The sequence below is a fragment of the Scomber scombrus genome, chromosome 9 (assembly GCF_963691925.1).
Source record: "Scomber scombrus chromosome 9, fScoSco1.1, whole genome shotgun sequence".
Taxonomy (NCBI): Eukaryota; Metazoa; Chordata; class Actinopteri; order Scombriformes; family Scombridae; genus Scomber; species Scomber scombrus.
Window position 1 is genome coordinate 29,528,372 of NC_084978.1, and position 18,760 is coordinate 29,547,131.

The following is an 18,760-nucleotide window of genomic DNA, read 5'->3' on the forward strand; positions in this document are numbered from 1 at the left end:
CTTCCTGTGTCTCATTTATTATCCTCAATGCATTGCACCACAGAAACAAAGGTAGTTGGTGATGCAGCTTTTCTGATGATAACTCCTCAAAACACACCAGAACATTTTAATGCTTAGAATAAAACTGCAGCAGCTACAGTGAGAGCTGCTACACAGTGTTATCGTACTGTTTAACAGGTACAGAGCTGCTACAGTAGTTCATGTGTTAGTTTGTGTAAGTTTTACAGTTTGTTGTGCAATAATTCCATTGAAAAAGTAGGTCAAAGAAAAAAGATGAATGAAAAACAGAATATTTAGACGTATGTGTATCTTTTGACTTATCAGGGATTCATTGTGATGTAAATTAACCCTCACATACTGTTCATATGACTTGTAATTAGTCTCTACACCAATTCACATTCATAGATCTACCATCACCACACACTCAAAAAAAAATTCACAATCACTGTTTTATGTTCCAGGAGAACATTTTATACAATATGATGAATACAACACGTTTTAATGCTCATTTTTGAATTTTTTTAATATTCAGAGGCCAGACTCGTACATTTTCTCAGAATACAACCAGAAAATACCGGAAATGTGTATGTTGTATTAAAAAAAGCTTCTATAGGCTAAAGTGGAAGGTTTTAAGTGTGACCTCCCCATTTAAGCAATAGCAGGAACCTGGCTCTCTTAAACCTAAATGGAATGGAACCCTTATTAATATATTTGCTAAAAATCTGTATTTGTCCTGTAAACAACAGTGAAGTCTTCCACATGTGCAATATTTTTAATGACTTTTGTCTTTTTCAGTGTTTCTAATAATCAATGTTATCTTGTAGTTTGAAAAAAGGACTGTTGACTCCTTTACACTGTAGTCCAGTTACTTAGTTTCCACCAGTGTTTTTTTATTATTGTGCTCATTTCCTGTCCTCTGGGACTCCACTAGAGTAGATTTACATTATTATTATTATTATTATTTATTTGATTTACCCTGATTACATCCCGCCTGGCCTATTGTAAGTCTCTCCTCTTTCCTCGAAATTCTCTTCATAAACTCCAACTACTCTGACCGCTCGTATCATCACCAGAACTCCCTCTATTGAACACATCACTCCTGCCCTGCAGCAGCTTCATTGGCTCCCTATCAAATCCTGCATTGATTTTAAGATTCTACTCCTCACTTTCGAGATCCTTCACAACCTGGCACCATTGTATCTCTCTACACACCTTCCAGTACTCTATGATCCTCTCCATCCATCCAACTCTCTGCCCCATCTGCCAACTTAACCACCATGGGGTCAAGAACTTTCAGCAGATCTGCCCCCCGCCTTTGGAACTCTTTTCCACCAGACATTCACACTTCTGACTCTTTCTCCACCTTTAAATCCCGTCAAAAACACACTTATTCTGAGTGGGATACATTTTGGAAGACATTTTTACATATCATAAAACAAAATGACATACTCAAAACACTTTGACCAAAGACAAAACACATTTCCAACTGCAATGAAAATGAATCCATTAAATGAACTAAATTACACAAAACCCCCCACAAGTTTATCTTAGAGAAGCACGTCTTCTGTAGCTGTGACAAAGATAGATGTTTTGGTAGTTATGTTTGATTTCAATAATAATAACAAAATGTTACTGTATTTTTAGAATTATAGTATAGATCTGTGACTTTTTAAATGTCACAGAATAATCATCTATGTATTTTTATATGTCATTTAGTTCATTTAATGGTTTAAATTACATTGCAGTCGGTTCATTCATGAGTTAAGCGTTGCATACATTCCGCCACCAGATGGTGCTGTAGTCAGTAAGAACAGAGCCAATAAGAAGTAGAAGAAGAAGCTCCGTGTGACTGGCCAATCAGGCTCAACTCTCGTTCGGACCAGAACTCGCGATAGTTCAAGGCTGGATTCAAACAGTGGCGGTTGGAGTATTTGTCAGAAATCTGTACACAACACCGACGCGGTAAATATTTACATCTCTCTTCTCCTATATTGTGTTTATTTTATAGTAACGTAGTCACTAACCTCAAAGAAAAAGATAGAGTTAATGTGTGTTTGATAATAATACTTGGTAACGTTAACATTATTGTCGCCTCTGGTTAAAGTAGACGTAACCTGTCTGACTGGACGCTAACGTTAGTAACATGTTTTAATAAGAGTTACATTTCCATTAACGCTGATGGAAAGTTACTAAGTACATTTAATCCTGTACTGAACTTAAGTTTAAGTTTGAGGTACTTTTACTTTACTGTAGTATTTATACTTCCATTCCACTACATGTCAGAGGGAAATACTTTAACTACATCACTCATAATACTTATATGTACTTTTACTGCAATACTTTAACTACATCAAGCTCATAATACTTATGTACTTTTACAATTACATTGTTTTATCGGTACTTTTTACTTAAGTAAATGATCTGAATACTTCTTCCTCCACTGTCCATAAATTCCACATTCTGTAAAGCTGTTAGTGTGTGTTGGCAGAGATAACATTAAATGGCTCATAGTCTTCAGTATTGAAGCTGGTAATTTACCTGTAGTGTAAAAGCTGGAGAGTTTGGAAGAATTACTTTTCTAGTTAAATTATTTTGGCAATTGTGAACTATTAGATCCATCTTCTATCGCTTATCCGGGGTCGGGTCGCAGGGGCCTAAGTTACCTAATATTAGATAAAGTGATTAAACAGTTATTTTAACATTGTGGAAGTATACACCTGAACTTACAGATGTCTCTCCCTCCTTGTCCCTCCAGATGTGTGAGACGGCAGCACAAGATGAGATCCAGCGGCTGAGGCGCCAGCTGAAGGAGAGGGACGAGCAAGTCCATCAGGCTGCTCAGGCTGGCTTAGATCTACTCAACCAGCAGATGGAACTGCAGAACAGGCTGGAGGAACAGAGGGTGGAGATGACCAACGCAATGGAGGTAAGACCAAAATCACACACACACACACACACACACACACACACACACACACGAAAACACACCGGTGCTATCTTGCCATGCAGATAGCTTCAGGGTTTAGATATATATCCACATCTTAAATATCAGCAGTAATGAAGTATGCAGATTGTCCAAACACGGTTTCAAACTAGTACACCTGTGTTTATGTATGTGTGTGTGTGTGTGTTTGTGTGTCTTAGGTTCTGGAGCAAGAAAAGTACTCCCTGCAGAAGGAGGTGGCGCTGAAGAGTCGGATGCTGGAGTCACTGCAGTCAGACTACGACTGTGTTAAGAACCAGCAGAGACAGCAGCTTCAAGAAGAACAAGAACATCTGGAGAGGAGCCACAGCATGGCAGTCAATGATCTCAACAACAAGGTACATTGACTTATATCATCCATTTAACATAAAAGTTATAACCTAAAGCTGCTGCACCAATCAACACTTCTACATTAAGAATGCCTCTGCAGCTTTATGCAGCTTTATGCAGCTTTTTACAGTAACAGCACAGAGCACATCTATTGCCAGAAGAGACCAGTAGTAGTAGTGAAGAGGGAGCAAGAAGCAGAGTACAGCAGAAGACATCAACGTGAGTGTGTATATATATATATATATATAGATACAACTGTATGGCATGTTGTCCTATCCTTCTACTCACGTTGATGTCTTCTATAATTCACCCTAATACACCACAATCACTCAATAATAAACATAAAGCAGAATTTTCACCTTCTTGTCAAAAAATGTAGAAGCTTCATAAATGTAGAATTTATAGCAGAGCTGCTGTATTGGATTAAATTAGATTACACAGGTTAAGCCATTGAGTCTCTTATATAGTTAACTTATTCTATGAAATATATTTTATAGTAATTACAAGTTATATAGTATTATACAGTTAAGTAGTGATATTCAGCTTCAGTAGCATCACGTTTTTGTTGAATCTGCCTCACTCTCTCTTCAGGTCTGTTGAATGAGAAACATCTGAGTGACTTAATATTGTCGTTTGTAACATCAGCTGATAAAACGCACAGCACCGCAGCGTTTTACACATTGCACGTTAACATAACCTGTTTAGTTGGAGCCGTTCATATACTCTGAGCCGGTTAGCCTGAAACTTGTTACTATAGTAACGTCACAGTTACCTGTCTGAGGATTAACGTTGTTAATGTTGACATCACATGTCGCTGTTTGCATTAGTTTTTCGGGCTAAGCTGTTTTTTCTGAGCAGGTTCTGCCTCAGATGATGTAGATTTATGTTTTAACCAGCGGTCTGTGTTTGTCTCCTTAAACTTAATATCACTGTTATAGTCAGGGAATATTATCATATATGTGGCCAATCTGGAAATAAATTCCTTACTAAGAAATGTTTTCACCAATTTGTTTGTAAAGGTGTTTAGTAACACATATTAAAAGATTTAAACTCAACTCTTGTGGCAAAATCCGTGACAGCTACTGAAAGTTGGGGTACCTGGAACCTTATCGGTGAAAAATTGAGAAAACTGAAATAAAAGCTTGTGAGGGGTCAAACCAGAGCATTAGTTTTGCACTAAAACCACTCCTTAGTGGAAAAACGGCCACACCCACTTTCCCCACTCATCGCAAACTCTTTTTTTTGGTGTTTTTTTATTGCCGGGTGCATATAAATTAAAAAGTAGCTTTATGGTTTTATTTGTTGATTTTTTTTTAATCTCTTTCTTTCAGAGCACATGACCTCTCAGTTTTTATGGGAATGTAAGACAATTTAAACAGATAACAAAACTGTTTCTCAACCAGATGTCCTACCATTACAGAAAAGCCATGCAAATTTCACATGTGGAAAACGTGAAATTCCCATGTGAAACATTTTCCACATGTGAAAAATCACCCTTGCACATGTTAATTTGACTAATTGTATTTAATTGAGGATGGCTGCAGACCATTGCTACTCCTATTTGTTATATTTTTAATCTCAGTCTTGTAAGTAATGTTTTTCCTCAAACATGAAGAGAAGCTAAAGTCATCCCATTACCCAAGAACAACAGGGCTGCATTTACTGGCACTAACAATTGACCAATAAGTTTGTCACCTGTTCTTATTAAGTTATTTGAAAAAATTGTATTTGACCAGATACAAGGCTATTTCTCTCTTAACAATTTGATTAGTGATTACCAGTATGCTTATGAGGAAGGTCACTCAACAGGCACACCACTTACACAAATGAAATAATAATGAAATACTTGCGGTGTGTAATAAACAAGTGGGAGTTAGCTAACTAACCAGGTCACCTAGTGTTAGCAAGCTGTCTAGAAAGTAAGTTAATCTGATGATAGTACATTCCTTATACAGTGCCTATAAAAAAGTATACACCCCTTTGGACTTGTTACCCTTTTATTGCTGTTATAAACTGATTCATGGTCAATACAATTTGGCTTTTATAAAAAAGAATTTACAAAAAACAACTCTTTAATGTCAAAGTGAAGACATATTTCTACAAAGTAATGTCAATTGATTAAAAATATAAAATGTAAAATAGGTGATTGCATAAATAATAGAGGTCCAGCCAATTCTTGATAGTCAATAGCGTTAATATTATACACTGTAGGATGACCAAAATCATGCTACACAACAAGGGTCACCTGATAATCATACTACAACAGTCATTTCTGAAAAATGTGTTTTTGCATATTTTTGGGGAATTTTATTGTGAAAAATCGTCAATAGTGTTAATATTATACCGTGTAGGATGACCAAAATCATGCTACACGACAAGGGTCACCTGATAATCATACTACAACAGTCATTTCAGCAAAAAAAAAAGTTTGCATATTTTTGGGGAATTTTATTTTGAAAAATCGTCAATAGCGTTAATATTATACAGTGTAGGACGACCAAAATCATGATACACAACAAGGGTCACCTGATAATCATACTACAACAGTTATTTATGAAAAATGTGTTTTTGCATATTTTTGGGGAATTTTATTGTGAAAAATCGTCAATAGCATTAATATTATACATTGTAGGATGACCAAAATCATGATACACAACAAGGGTCACCTGATAATCATACTACAACAGTTATTTATGAAAAATGTGTTTTTGCATATTTTTGGGGAATTTTATTGTGAAAAATCGTCAATAGCGTTAATATTATACAGTGTAGGATGACCAAAATCATGATATACAACAAGGGTCACCTGATAATCGTACTACAACAGTTATTTCTGAAAAATGTGTTTTTGCATATATTTTGGGGGATTTTATTGTGAAAAATCGTCAATAGCGTTAATATTATACAGTGTGGGATGACCAAAATCATGCTACACAACAATGGTCACCTGATAATCATACTACAACAGTTATTTCTGAAAAATGTGTTTTTGCATATTTTTGGGGAATTTTATTGTGAAAAATCGTCAATAGCGTTAATATTATACAATGTATACTCACCAAAATCATGCTACACAACAATGGTCACCTGATAATCATACTACAACAGTCATTTCAGGAAAAAAAAGTTTTGCATATTTTTGGGGAATTTTATTGTGAAAAATCGTCAATAGCGTTAATATTACAGACTGTATACTCACCAAAATCATGCTACACAACAATGGTCACCTGATAATCATACTACAATAGTTATTTCAGGAAAATGTGTTTTTGCATATTTTTGTGGAATTTTATTGTGAAAAATCGTCAATAGTGTTAATATTATACAGTGTAGGATGACCAAAATCATGCTACACGACAAGGGTCACCTGATAATCGTACTACAACAGTCATTTCAGGAAAAAAAAAAGTTTGCATATTTTTGGGGAATTTTATTTTGAAAAATCGTCAATAGCGTTAATATTATACAGTGTAGGATGACCAAAATCATGATACACAACAATGGTCACCTGACAATCATACTACAACATTTATTTTAGGAAAATTAGTTTTGATATAATTTTGGGGATTTTTTATATTCAAAAATCTTCAATATCGTTAATATTATAAACTGTATAGTCACCAAAATCATGCTACACAACAATGTTCACCTGATAATCGTACAACAACAGTTATTTCAGGAAAAAAAAAAGTTTGCATATTTTTGGGGAATTTTATTTTGAAATATCATCAATAGTGTTAATATTATACAGTGTAGGATGACCAAAATCATGCTACACAACAAGGGTCACCTGATAATCGTACTACAACAGTTATTTATGAAAAATGTGTTTTGCATATTTTTGGGGAATTTTATTGTGAAAAATCATCAATAGCGTTAATAGTATACAGTGTAGGATGACCAAAATCATGCTACACAACAAGGGTCACCTGATAATCATACTACAACAGTTATTTATGAAAAATGTGTTTTTGCATATTTTTGGGGAATTTTATTGTGAAAAATCATCAATAGCGTTAATAGTATACAGTGTAGGATGACCAAAATCATGATACACAACAAGGGTCACCTGATAATCATACTACAACAGTCATTTCAGAAAAAAAAATCGTTTTGCATATTTTTGGGGAATTTTATTGTGAAAAGTCGTCAATAGCGTTAATATTATACATTGTAAGATGACCAAAATCATGATACACAACAAGGGTCACCTGATAATCATACTGCAACAGTTATTTATGAAAAATGTGTTTCTGCATATTTTTGGGGAATTTTATTGTGAAAAATCGTCAATAGCGTTAATATTATACAGTGTAGGATGACCAAAATCATGATATACAACAAGGGTCACCTGATAATCGTACTACAACAGTTATTTCTAAAAAATGTGTTTTTGCATATATTTTGGGGGATTTTATTGTGAAAAATCGTCAATAGCGTTAATATTATACAGTGTAGGACGACCAAAATCATGCTACACAACAATGGTCACCTGATAATCATACTACAACAGTTATTTCTGAAAAATGTGTTTTTGCATATTTTTGGGGAATTTTATTGTGAAAAATCGTCAATAGCGTTAATATTATACACTGTATACTCACCAAAATCATGCTACACAACAATGGTCACCTGATAATCATACTACAACAGTTATTTCAGGAAAAAAAAAGTTTGCATATTTTTGGGGAATTTTATTTTGAAAAATCGTCAATAGCGTTAATATTATACAGTGTAGGATGACCAAAATCATGATACACAACAATGGTCACCTGACAATCATACTACAACATTTATTTTAGGAAAATTAGTTTTGATATAATTTTGGGGATTTTTTATATTCAAAAATCTTCAATATCGTCAATATTATACACTGTATACTCACCAAAATCATGCTACACAACAATGGTCACCTGATAATCGTACTACAACAGTTACTTCTGAAAAATGTGTTTTTGCATATATTTTGGGGAATTTTATTGTGAAAAATCGTCAATAGCGTTAATATTATACAGTGTAGGTTGACCAAAATCATGCTACACAACAATGGTCACCTGATAATCATACTACAACAGTTATTTCTGAAAAATGTGTTTTTGCATATATTTTGGGGAATTTTATTGTGAAAAATCGTCAATAGCGTTAATATTATACACTGTATACTCACCAAAATCATGCTACACAACAATGGTCACCTGATAATCATACTACAACAGTTATTTCAGGAAAATGTGTTTTTGCATATTTTTGTGGAATTTTATTGTGAAAAATCGTCAATAGTGTTAATATTATACAGTGTAGGATGACCAAAATCATGCTACACGACAAGGGTCACCTGATAATCATACTACAACAGTCATTTCAGGAAAAAAAAGTTTTGCATATTTTTGGGGAATTTTATTGTGAAAAATCGTCAATAGCGTTAATATTATACACTGTTTACTCACCAAAATCATGATACACAACAATGGTCACCTGATAATCATACTACAACAGTTATTTCAGGAAAAAAAAAGTTTGCATATTTTTGGGGAATTTTATTTTGAAATATCATCAATAGTGTTTATATTATACAGTGTAGGATGACCAAAATCATGCTACACAACAAGGGTCACCTGATAATCGTACTACAACAGTTATTTCTGAAAAATGTGTTTTTGCATATTTTTGGGGAATTTTATTGTGAAAAATCGTCAATAGCGTTAATATTATACACTGTATACTCACCAAAACCATGCTACACAACAATGGTCACCTGATAATCATACTACAACAGTTATTTCAGGACCAAAAAAAAGTTTGCATATTTTTGGGGGATTTTATTGTGAAATATCGTCAATAGTGTTAATATTATACAGTGTAGGATGACCAAAATCATGATACACAACAAGGGTCACCTGATAATCGTACTACAACAGTTATTTCTGAAAAATGCTTTTTTGCATATTTTTGGAGAATTTTATTGTGAAAAATCGTCAATAGTGTTAATATTATACACTGTATACTCACCAAAATCATGCTATACAACAAGGGTCACCTAATAATCATACTACAACAGTTATTTCAGGAAAATGTGTTTTTGTTTATTTTGGGGTAATTTTATTATGAAAAATCGTCAATAGCGTTAATATTATACACTGTATACTCACCAAAATCATGCTACACAACAAGGGTCACCTCATAATCATACTACAAGACTTATTTCAGGGGGGCAAATGAATATTTTTGGGGAATTTTATTGTGAAAAATCATCAATAGTGTATAAACACTGTATACTCACCAAAATCATGCTACATTTGCACAACTGAAACATCTGTACATAGTTTTTCATTACTTGATAGGTGATGGCAATCTAACCATTTATTAAGCTTTTCAAAGGACTCTGACTCAGGTGTGAGCTCCTTTTACAGTATTGACAGTATTGTCTGAAACAAACTTTTTTTTTTTTTTCAGAACTGGTTATATATTTGAGCGATTTAAATATTTGCAACATGGGCATTGGTGTTCTCCTTAGGTCTACTATATTTTCTTATTGATGGATAACATTTGACTTTGAATATAAAAAAATAGCTTGAGGAAAAATAATTAATATATATTTTAACATATGTTCTATATCGTGTCAAGACTATCTCTCCATCCTACATATTCCATATGTGGGGGGGGGGGGGGGTTTAGACGGCTTGTGTGCACAATATCCACTTTCTTTGAGTTTGGGAGACCTGGTCTACGGGCCCCTCTCTGGATGGCTGCGACTGTCTTTGCTACCCGGGCTGTTGAAAGCGTGGCGGCTCGTGACACCGGTTTGCCGGTCACACAAGAAATGTCTGGTATGCTCCGGCGGGGCCCCACAGGCAAGACCACCTCAATTAGGTTCTGCTGCTTCCAGTGATCTACGGGTCCTTTTGGAGGCCAGCCAACGTGTGTGCTTGCTCGGAGGGGCAGTGCCGCAGAGATGAGGCTCGTCTCCAGCAGCACTTAGAGTACCTAGGCCTGCACCTCAACAGGAAGAAGAGCAGGCCCCAGCCCTCACAGTCCATGGAATTCCTAGGCATGTGTTTGGATGCCAGGACAGGGACTCTTTACTTGACTCCTGTGAGACAGGCCGCCCTCAGGGCTTGCTTGTCCCAGTTCCGGCTTGGGGCCAGGGTGACCTGGAGGCTATGTCTCCGCCTCTTGGGGTTAATGGCAGCCACAGTGCATGTCATACCCCTGGCTCTTCTGAACATGCGCCCAGTGCAGCGCTGCCTCCTGGGCCTTGGATTTTGCCCACAGAGGAATCTGCAGGCCAGCTTATTGGTGATGCGCAGACTGTGTGTGGCTCTCCGTTGGTGGCGGCGGCCGACCAACTTGGCACGTGGGACGGTACTGGGGCTTGTGTTGCGTCGCCAGGTGGTGTCATCAGATGCATCCCTGGTAGGCTGGGGGGCTGTCCACGAAGGCAAGGGCATCAGTGGCCTTTGGCACGGACCCTGGTCACAGCACATAAATGTTTTGGGGCTGCAGGCTATCCATCTGGCTCTTCTGCACTTCCTGCCAGAGCTACAGGACTGCCATGTGCTGGTGAGAACAGACATTACAGTAGCGGCGGCATATATCAACAGGCAAGGGGGCCTAGGTTCCCCTCGCCTGTGCAGATTGGCTCGGGCAATATGGGAGTGGGCTCATCCCCAGTTCAAGTCCCTGAGGGCCACATACGTGCCGGGTCGGGAGAACCTTGCTGTAGATCGGCTCTCCAGGGGGGGACCCCTCCCCGGAGAGTGGCAGCTGCATCGAGAGGTTGTGAGCGGAATATGGGATCGCTATGGCACAGCCGTGGCAGATCTTTTTGCATCCAGGGAGAACACTCATTGTCCCCTCTTTTCTCCATGGGGAGGGACAATCCTCCCTTAGGGACGGATTTGATGGCACATCAGTGGCAACTGGGCCTCCTGTATGCCTTCCCTCCTTTCCTCCTGCACCAACTCCTACAGAGAGTCCAGCCTCATCCTGGTGGCCCCCAATTGGCCCCAGATGATTTGGTTTGCCGAGATTCCGCACCTTCTTCAGGGACAACCGTGGGAGCTACCTATTCGCCGGGACCTCCTGTCCCAGGCCGAGGGAACTCTTTTTCATCCTTTTCCCCAGGGCCTCAGGCTTTGGGCCTGGCCCCTGAGAGGGCCGAATTTCTAGTCTTGGGATTCCCCCAGTCTGTAGTGGGTACTTTGCAGGGGGCCCGGGCTCCCTCGACCAGGGTTACTTATTCCTATCGTTGGGGGGTGTTTCAATCATGGTGTGCCTCACGACACGTGGATCCCCTCTCCTGTATGGCCCCTGGTATCCTTCAGTTCCTTCAGGAGCTGTTTGAGGCAGGCAAGTCTCCCTCGACGTTGAGGGGGACGGTGGCAGCCATAAAGGCGGCCCATGTTGGGCCTCGTAAACTGGTACAGAGTTGTTGTGACCTTATTGCTCAGTTCTTTAGGGGGGCTTGTAGGGTTGCTCTCTCTCCCAGGAGGCCGGAGATGGTTTTGTCAGCCTTGCTGCATGGGCCGTTCGAGCCTCTGGAAACGGTTGAGCTGAAATGGCTTTCGCTCAAGACTACATTCTTGTTGGCTATTGTGTCGACAAAAAGGGTGGGTGAGCTACATGCCCTTTCCGTGCATGAAGAGTGCTGCCGCTTGGGAATGCTGGAGTGCTGCTGCGCCCTAATCCTGCATTCCATCCTAAGGTCTGGTCCCACGCCAACCAATCTCTTGAGCTGCACCCTTTCCGCCCTCCTCAGGATGGGGTATACAATGTATAATATTAATGCTATTGACGATTTTTCACCATCAAATTCCCCAAAAATAAACAAAAACACCTTTTTATGAAATGACTGTTGTAGTATGATTATCAGGTGACCCTTGTTGTATAGCATGATTTTGGTCATCCTACACTGTATAATATTAACGCTATTGAAAATATAATATATATATATATATATAATATAAGGGAGTGATGCAATCACTTATTTTACATTATATATTTTTAATTAATTGACATTACTTTGTAGAAATGTGTGTTCACTTTGACATTAAAGAGCTAAGTTTTGTAATTTTTCTTTTTAATTATATTGACCATGATTCAATATGTAAAAGCAATAAAAGGGGAAAACATCCAAGGGGATGAATATTATCAATGAAGTAACATGACATATTTCCAGTTGTAAAAACAAAGGGTAGATAATACTTACATTTTGGATGTAAAATAGTCTTGTAGTATCTTGTTGAGTGGTGAATATCATTATTTGATATGTGTTGAATCTATAATGTCCATGAGCCACACAGTAGCTTGATTGGCACCTGCCGCTCCAAACTCACTCACTGACTGTGAATGCCAACTACAACAGTTACCAGTAAACAATAAGTAGTTACCATGGTAAATAAATCAACAAATAAAACCATAAAGCTACTTTTTAATTTATATGTACCCGGCAAAATTTATACTTACAAAAAAAAGGTGTGTTCAGGGTCGAAGTCAGAGAGTCGGACACAGCGGTTCCGGCCAGTTGTCCTGTAGTAAGCACCGCTGCAAACGTTGGTTGAACATTAATATACATCGCTGTAAATGTGTGCGGGAAATATAAGTGTTGGATTTGCGGGAATCAATTAAAATGTGCGCAATGCCCGCAATCCCACGCTGAAAGTCAGGCCTAAGCTGTAAAGTGCTGTGGGAAACCCTGTAGTATAATAATGCAAGTATAACATAGCAGTTAATTACACAGCAGTCGGTGTGCTTGTCATGATTCAGATCCTGAGGCTGCAGTCGTCTCTGGAGGAGTCCCAGCTGAGTGAGAAGCAGCTGAAACACAAGCTGGAGGTGCAGACGGAGACGCTGAACAACAAGATGGAGGAGCTGCGAGCTATGAATGAAAACACCCAGAGCTCCATGACGTCCGAGATGATGGAGGTGCAGATGAAGATCATGGATCTGGAGAGCGTTAAGGTGAGGCGCAGCTTTCACCAAAGAGCCAAACTGGATCTCAGCTCATTCAAATGGAGTCTCTGATATTTTTTGTGCTCTTGAGTGAGAGTTGAACAGTTTTTTTGTTTTTTTTATGTACCAGGTGGAGCTGGAACAGACGCTGCAGGAGTCACAGTACAGAGAGCAGCAGCTGGAACTGACCAATACCAGCCAACAGCGTCACCTCGAGCGAATCACAGAGGAGAAAGAGGAGAGAGAGAAAGAAGCTGTTTCCTGCTTCAATTCATTAGAGGTAATCACGTACACACACACACAAAATACACAATAATGATAGTGATTTTCTCATTGATCGTTCTCTGAATCACAACCAATTATTAGTGTTTTATTCTGACAGTTTAAGGATAATTGAAGTTGTAGATGTCCACACAATGAGAAGTCTTCAGATGTTTAAAACTTGCATCACAGCACACTATTTGCATCTGTTCGTCTTTACATCTCCGCCTCTCTGTCGTGTCACAGAAATCTCGCGAGGCGAACCGGGACCTTCAGATCCAGCTGGACCAGGTTCTACAGCAGGCTCAGGATCCAAACAGCAAAGGCAACTCCCTGTTTGCTGAGGTAAAAAAACCAAACTGAGTTATTCACCATTCAGAAACCCAACAGCAAGAGAAGCTCTGATGTTAGAGCTTGTTAGATGAACTGATCTACTTCTACAGAAAACACTATAAAAATGTGTGTGTGTGTGTGTGTGTTTATCTTTTTGTATGACAGTTGGAGGATAAGCGTGCTGAGATGGAGAGACAGCTGATCAGTATGAAGGTCCAGTATCAGTCGCTGCAGAAACAACACGCCTTCAGCAAACAGCAGCTGCAGCGCACTAAGGTACTGTGTGTGCTGTAAGAAATAACAATATAAAGGTTCACATGATGAGCTGTTCGTTAAATAGACATACGTGTTTTACCCAGGTCCAAATAGCCACCCTGATGCAGCTCCAGGGATCGAGGGCTGACCCTGCTCAGCTGGAGAGACTGCAGTCCATGCTGTCAGAGAAGAACGGAGAGATCCAACACCTAATGAACAAACTGCAGAGACTGGAGAAGGTGGAGGTGAGACAGAGAGACACAAACTGATCAGACTGGAAAAAAGTTGGTCTTGAATAGTTTAAACAGTTTTGTGACTGAACTGCTGAAGCTGAGGCAGGTGGAGTTTGAGATGCACTTATAGAATGTTTAGAACTTTCGCAGGAGACCAAGAACATAGATAGATAGATAGATAGATAGATAGATAGGTAGATAGATAGGTAGATATATAGATAGATAGATAGATAGATAGATAGATAGATAGATAGATAGATAGATAGATAGATAGATAGATAGATAGATAGATAGATAGATAGATAGATAGATAGATAGGTAGGTAGGTAGGTAGGTAGATAGGTAGGTAGATAGATGGATAGACACACAGATAGATAGATAGATAGATAGATAGATAGATAGATAGATAGATAGATAGATAGATAGATAGATAGATAGATAGATAGATAGATAGATAGATAGATAGATAGATAGATAGATAGATAGATAGATAGATAGATACTCACTTTATTGATCCTAATGGGAAATTCAGGTTTCCAGCAGCTCAATAAGAGCGTGATAAAGCAATGAACAGCAGACAGTAAAAAGAGATGTAAGAGTAAATAAATCCAAAAGCAAGATAAGAAACCATATGTTATGTCTAAAAATAAATAAGATTACTAAAAATCTGTTTTTAAAACACATGACCTAATAAAGTGTAAGTTAAAATAAAAACCGTTGTTCTGGTTAAAGTGCAAATTGAGGATTTGGAGCTTTTTAGGACTTTAGAACTAAACCTTTTAACTAGAGGAACCAGCAGTAGGACTGTTACAGTACACACAATTCATGGTTCAGGATGATTTCACTACAGCAGCAAAACAAAAAGAAAAAAGAAAGGAAGAAAATGTTTCAGTCTTTTATTTTGAAAAATGTAAACAGTCAACGATGTGTCATCGATCGTGACTGTTACTGACACCGTTTAGTTGCTGCAGTCTGAAAGGAAAACAAGGTTTCTGCTGACAGCTGTTTTTATATTTTTTGGACTGCAGATTGCAACACAAACATCTAACAAACAGACAGTATCATCTCTTCTGCTGTCCATACATTTCCAAGATTTATGAACTTTGTACAATTTAGGAAGAACTTTATCTTTAAAAGAGAAGAAAAAAAGGTTGTGATAGAATATAAACTGTGTGTGTGTGTAGATGATGTTGAAGTCTCAGCCAGCTAATCCTGCTCCAGCAGAGGGTGGCGAGGGCCAAGATGAAACCTACTACACTGACCTGCTCAAAATGAAGCTCAACAACACTGTGTGAGTTTAAACTGCTTCATCAGCAAAACCTCATTCTAACAAGTAGTCTGTTTATCTGCTGTACATACATGTGTTCCAGAGCTGTTTCTTGCATTTCATCACCGAGATGTATATGTATGCATACACTGAAACCCTGTGTGTGTGTGTGTATGTGTGTGTGTGTGTGTGTTTTCAGTAAGGATGCAGAGCGTATGGGAGATGAGCTCTCCCTGCAGAGGATGAAGTCTCTGTCAGAGAGTCAGAGAGCTCTGGAGCTGGAGAGGAAACTGTTCACAGCTGAACGGCTGCTCAAACAGGTGACAGGCTGCTCTGACTGCCATCATTGTCCTCCTTTAATACTGCATGTCTCTATAAGTACAAAATGCTATTTTAAACAGGAAGGAGGATACATTTTTTCTATGTGTACTCCTAACTGTAATACTATAAATTCCTCTTCCTGCTTCAGGCTCAGAGCGATAAGATCAAACTGCAGCTACGAGTAGAGGAGCTACAACACAAATATGAACCCAAAGGTAAGCAGAATAATACTAAACCCACACTCTGAACTGTATGAACATGTGATAACTGGATGAACATCATGAACACTTTTGTCTCTAGAGGCCAAAAAGAATCTCATCCAGAGGAGAAAGAAAGAGAAGCTTCCCGTGGACATCGTACCCTCCTCTGAGACAGCCACAGCTGACAACAAGGGCGAGCAGGTTGTTGTCGTGGAGATGGATGTCACAGATACTAAGACTTTAGACGCTGAGGTTAACACCTGTCCTACAGTAGAGCCAGTGAGCTCCATGCAAGGTGTGTGTGTTGGAACTCAGTAACTTTGTGTGATGAATGAGGAGCAATGTGGTAAACAGTGATATGATGGCACCATACTTAAAAAATCATTTCATTCTGTGTTGTAGATTCAAAGCCTGAGCCCAGGCCTGCAAAGTGTGTGAAGATCAGTGGAGATGAACCCGTTATGATTCCCAATCCGAGGTCAGTGTGTGTGTGTGTGTGTGTGTGTGTACTGTCAGCAACAGTGAAGAATCAAGCACATTACCTTAAAAAAAACACATTTTATTCCTCTATGTCCCTGTTCAATGTCAGAATGGAAAGTCCATGTTTATTTTCACACACACACACACACACACACACACACACACACACACACACACACACACACACACACACACACACACACACACACACACACACACACACACACACACACCATCCTACTGCCAGAAATACTGACTAGAACACCAAATGTGGATTCATCCGCCACTGAAAATAGTCCCCCAACAAAAGCACTTTTTCCTCTTGTTTGACTAACGTTTGCATTAAAACCACAGTGACCAACTGTCTTCAGTCCTCAGTAGGAACCAATGGGCTTCAGATTGAGAGCAAAAGACATGGAATAGAAGTCAGATAACACTGAGTGACGCATTGTCGTTCTTTTTCATGGAAATATCCGCCTTCATATGATAGTTACAGCCTCACTGGATATTCCAGTATTGTTAAATGCGTCAACATATTCAGGCTACTGCTGGAATTTCCTTGATAGCAAACCAAATCAATCACTATTTATGATATTGCATCATTTTAATTGTATGTGTGTTTGTGTGTGTGTGTGTCTCCTCAGCTCTCCTGGTGCTGGCTGTAATGAGAAGGAGTTGGAGGAGAACCAGCAGCAGAACAGAAGAGAGGAGAGAAGAAGAAAACAGAGAACAGTAGAGATGATCCACGTTGGCTCTAACAACAGTATGGAGAACCAATGTGCTCAGCAGTAACACGGCTGTAGTGCTGTACGTGTGTATATGCTGCTATAACTTCACGTTTTAAAAAAAAATAGTCTGTATCTGTATAACCTTAATATTTCTACTTTTACAAATGACCTGTACACATTAGAGAATATTTTATCTTAATAAAAAATATGTTGCCACTGCTGTGAGAAGAATCTGTTCCAAAAAGTCATTTTACATTGTTTTATGGTCTTATTTTTTATTGAGCTGTGGCAGAGACACACAGTATGAGCACAGATCTGAAGAATAAAAGATTCACTAACTTTATTGTTTTTCCTCTGGATGGAACAGAGTCTCAGGACAGTGAGCTTGGTGAGACTTACAGCACAGTGACAGCTCTGATGAAGAGTTTTGGGACTTCAGTAAGCACACGGCTACATACTGTATTAAATATGTAAAGTTACTGTGTTCTTTTAAAAGGTTTAATTGAAACTGGTCAGAGTTAATATACCGGTCCAGTTCAATTAAATAATTACGGGACCATTAACCTGACACACTGTTTCAGGTGTAATATGTGTGTTTTAATTGTGTTTCAAATAAAAGTAAATTGAGAAAGTTTTGGAGTTTAAACATGTGTAGTGACTATGCTCTGTACTTTTAGCACTACTGGAGGCTAATGGATCGGATTCGTCTGACGTGTACGCAGGTTTCAATTTTATTACCTTTACATAAATTTACAATAAACAAAACAGAAAATAGCCCTTTGCTCCTGAGCACAGTCAAAAATGTTTTCTCACCATCAGCACACACCTGGCTTGATTGGCATGACCTTTTTATCTGTGCCCAGCCGGCCTTTTACCGTGGCTCCTACAATATGTATTTATAAATGAATATCTAGTGGCACATTAAAATAAACCAGTCTTTAATAGAGAAGTGTTTTTTCCGAGCAAGGCACCCACCAAAATAGACTGCGTTATATATACACCAGTTGTTACGGTAGGTTTGATGCTGGAGGAGGATTTCCCTCAACCGGGCAACCCCAAAATTGTTTGTATTAATGGTTTATATCTGAACTTTTAGCATTAATAAATTACAATTTTACTATTCATTAAGATATTAATAGAACTTATAAACCTGTTGGAAATGGTGTTTTATCGGGAATTGGTGCTGAAATTGCTTAACTCCAAGCTGTGGGGAAAATAAATAAATAATAATAATAATCTTTTGACTATTTTGAAAACCTAAATAATTGTTATGTTTCATTATACAGTATTATATTATTCCATGTTGTACAGACTAATCATATTGATTATTTGTGGCTGCATACAGTAGATAAAATAGACTTTTATGAGTTGGTCTATTCCTGATCCTACCACATGGTGGCAGCACCTTTGTTGTTCAC

The 18,760-nt window shown here is 38.3% G+C and overlaps 1 protein-coding gene across 1 annotated transcript; it reads left to right on the plus strand.

Moving 5' to 3' along the window:
- The first annotated feature begins 3,162 nt into the window (after positions 1 to 3,162).
- Positions 3,163 to 17,511, plus strand: spdl1 (spindle apparatus coiled-coil protein 1). The gene is made up of 12 exons (XM_062425894.1): positions 3,163 to 3,321; positions 13,079 to 13,273; positions 13,395 to 13,544; positions 13,772 to 13,870; positions 14,024 to 14,134; positions 14,218 to 14,358; positions 15,531 to 15,637; positions 15,813 to 15,933; positions 16,083 to 16,149; positions 16,235 to 16,429; positions 16,537 to 16,612; positions 17,259 to 17,511. The coding sequence occupies exons 1-12, from the start codon at positions 3,199 to 3,201 to the stop codon at positions 17,404 to 17,406; spliced, it is 1,533 nt and encodes a 510-aa protein (XP_062281878.1). The 5' UTR covers positions 3,163 to 3,198; the 3' UTR covers positions 17,407 to 17,511.
- Positions 17,512 to 18,760: the final 1,249 nt, after the last annotated feature.

Bases quoted from the DNA above. Each gene is read 5' to 3' on its own strand.
- spdl1 (XM_062425894.1), top strand. From the start codon at position 3,199: ATGCTGGAGTCACTGCAGTCAGACTACGACTGTGTTAAGAACCAGCAG. The intron at 3,322-13,078 runs GTACATTGACTT...GTCATGATTCAG, and splicing joins TCAATGATCTCAACAACAAG to ATCCTGAGGCTGCAGTCGTC. The intron at 15,934-16,082 runs GTGACAGGCTGC...TTCCTGCTTCAG, and splicing joins CTGAACGGCTGCTCAAACAG to GCTCAGAGCGATAAGATCAA.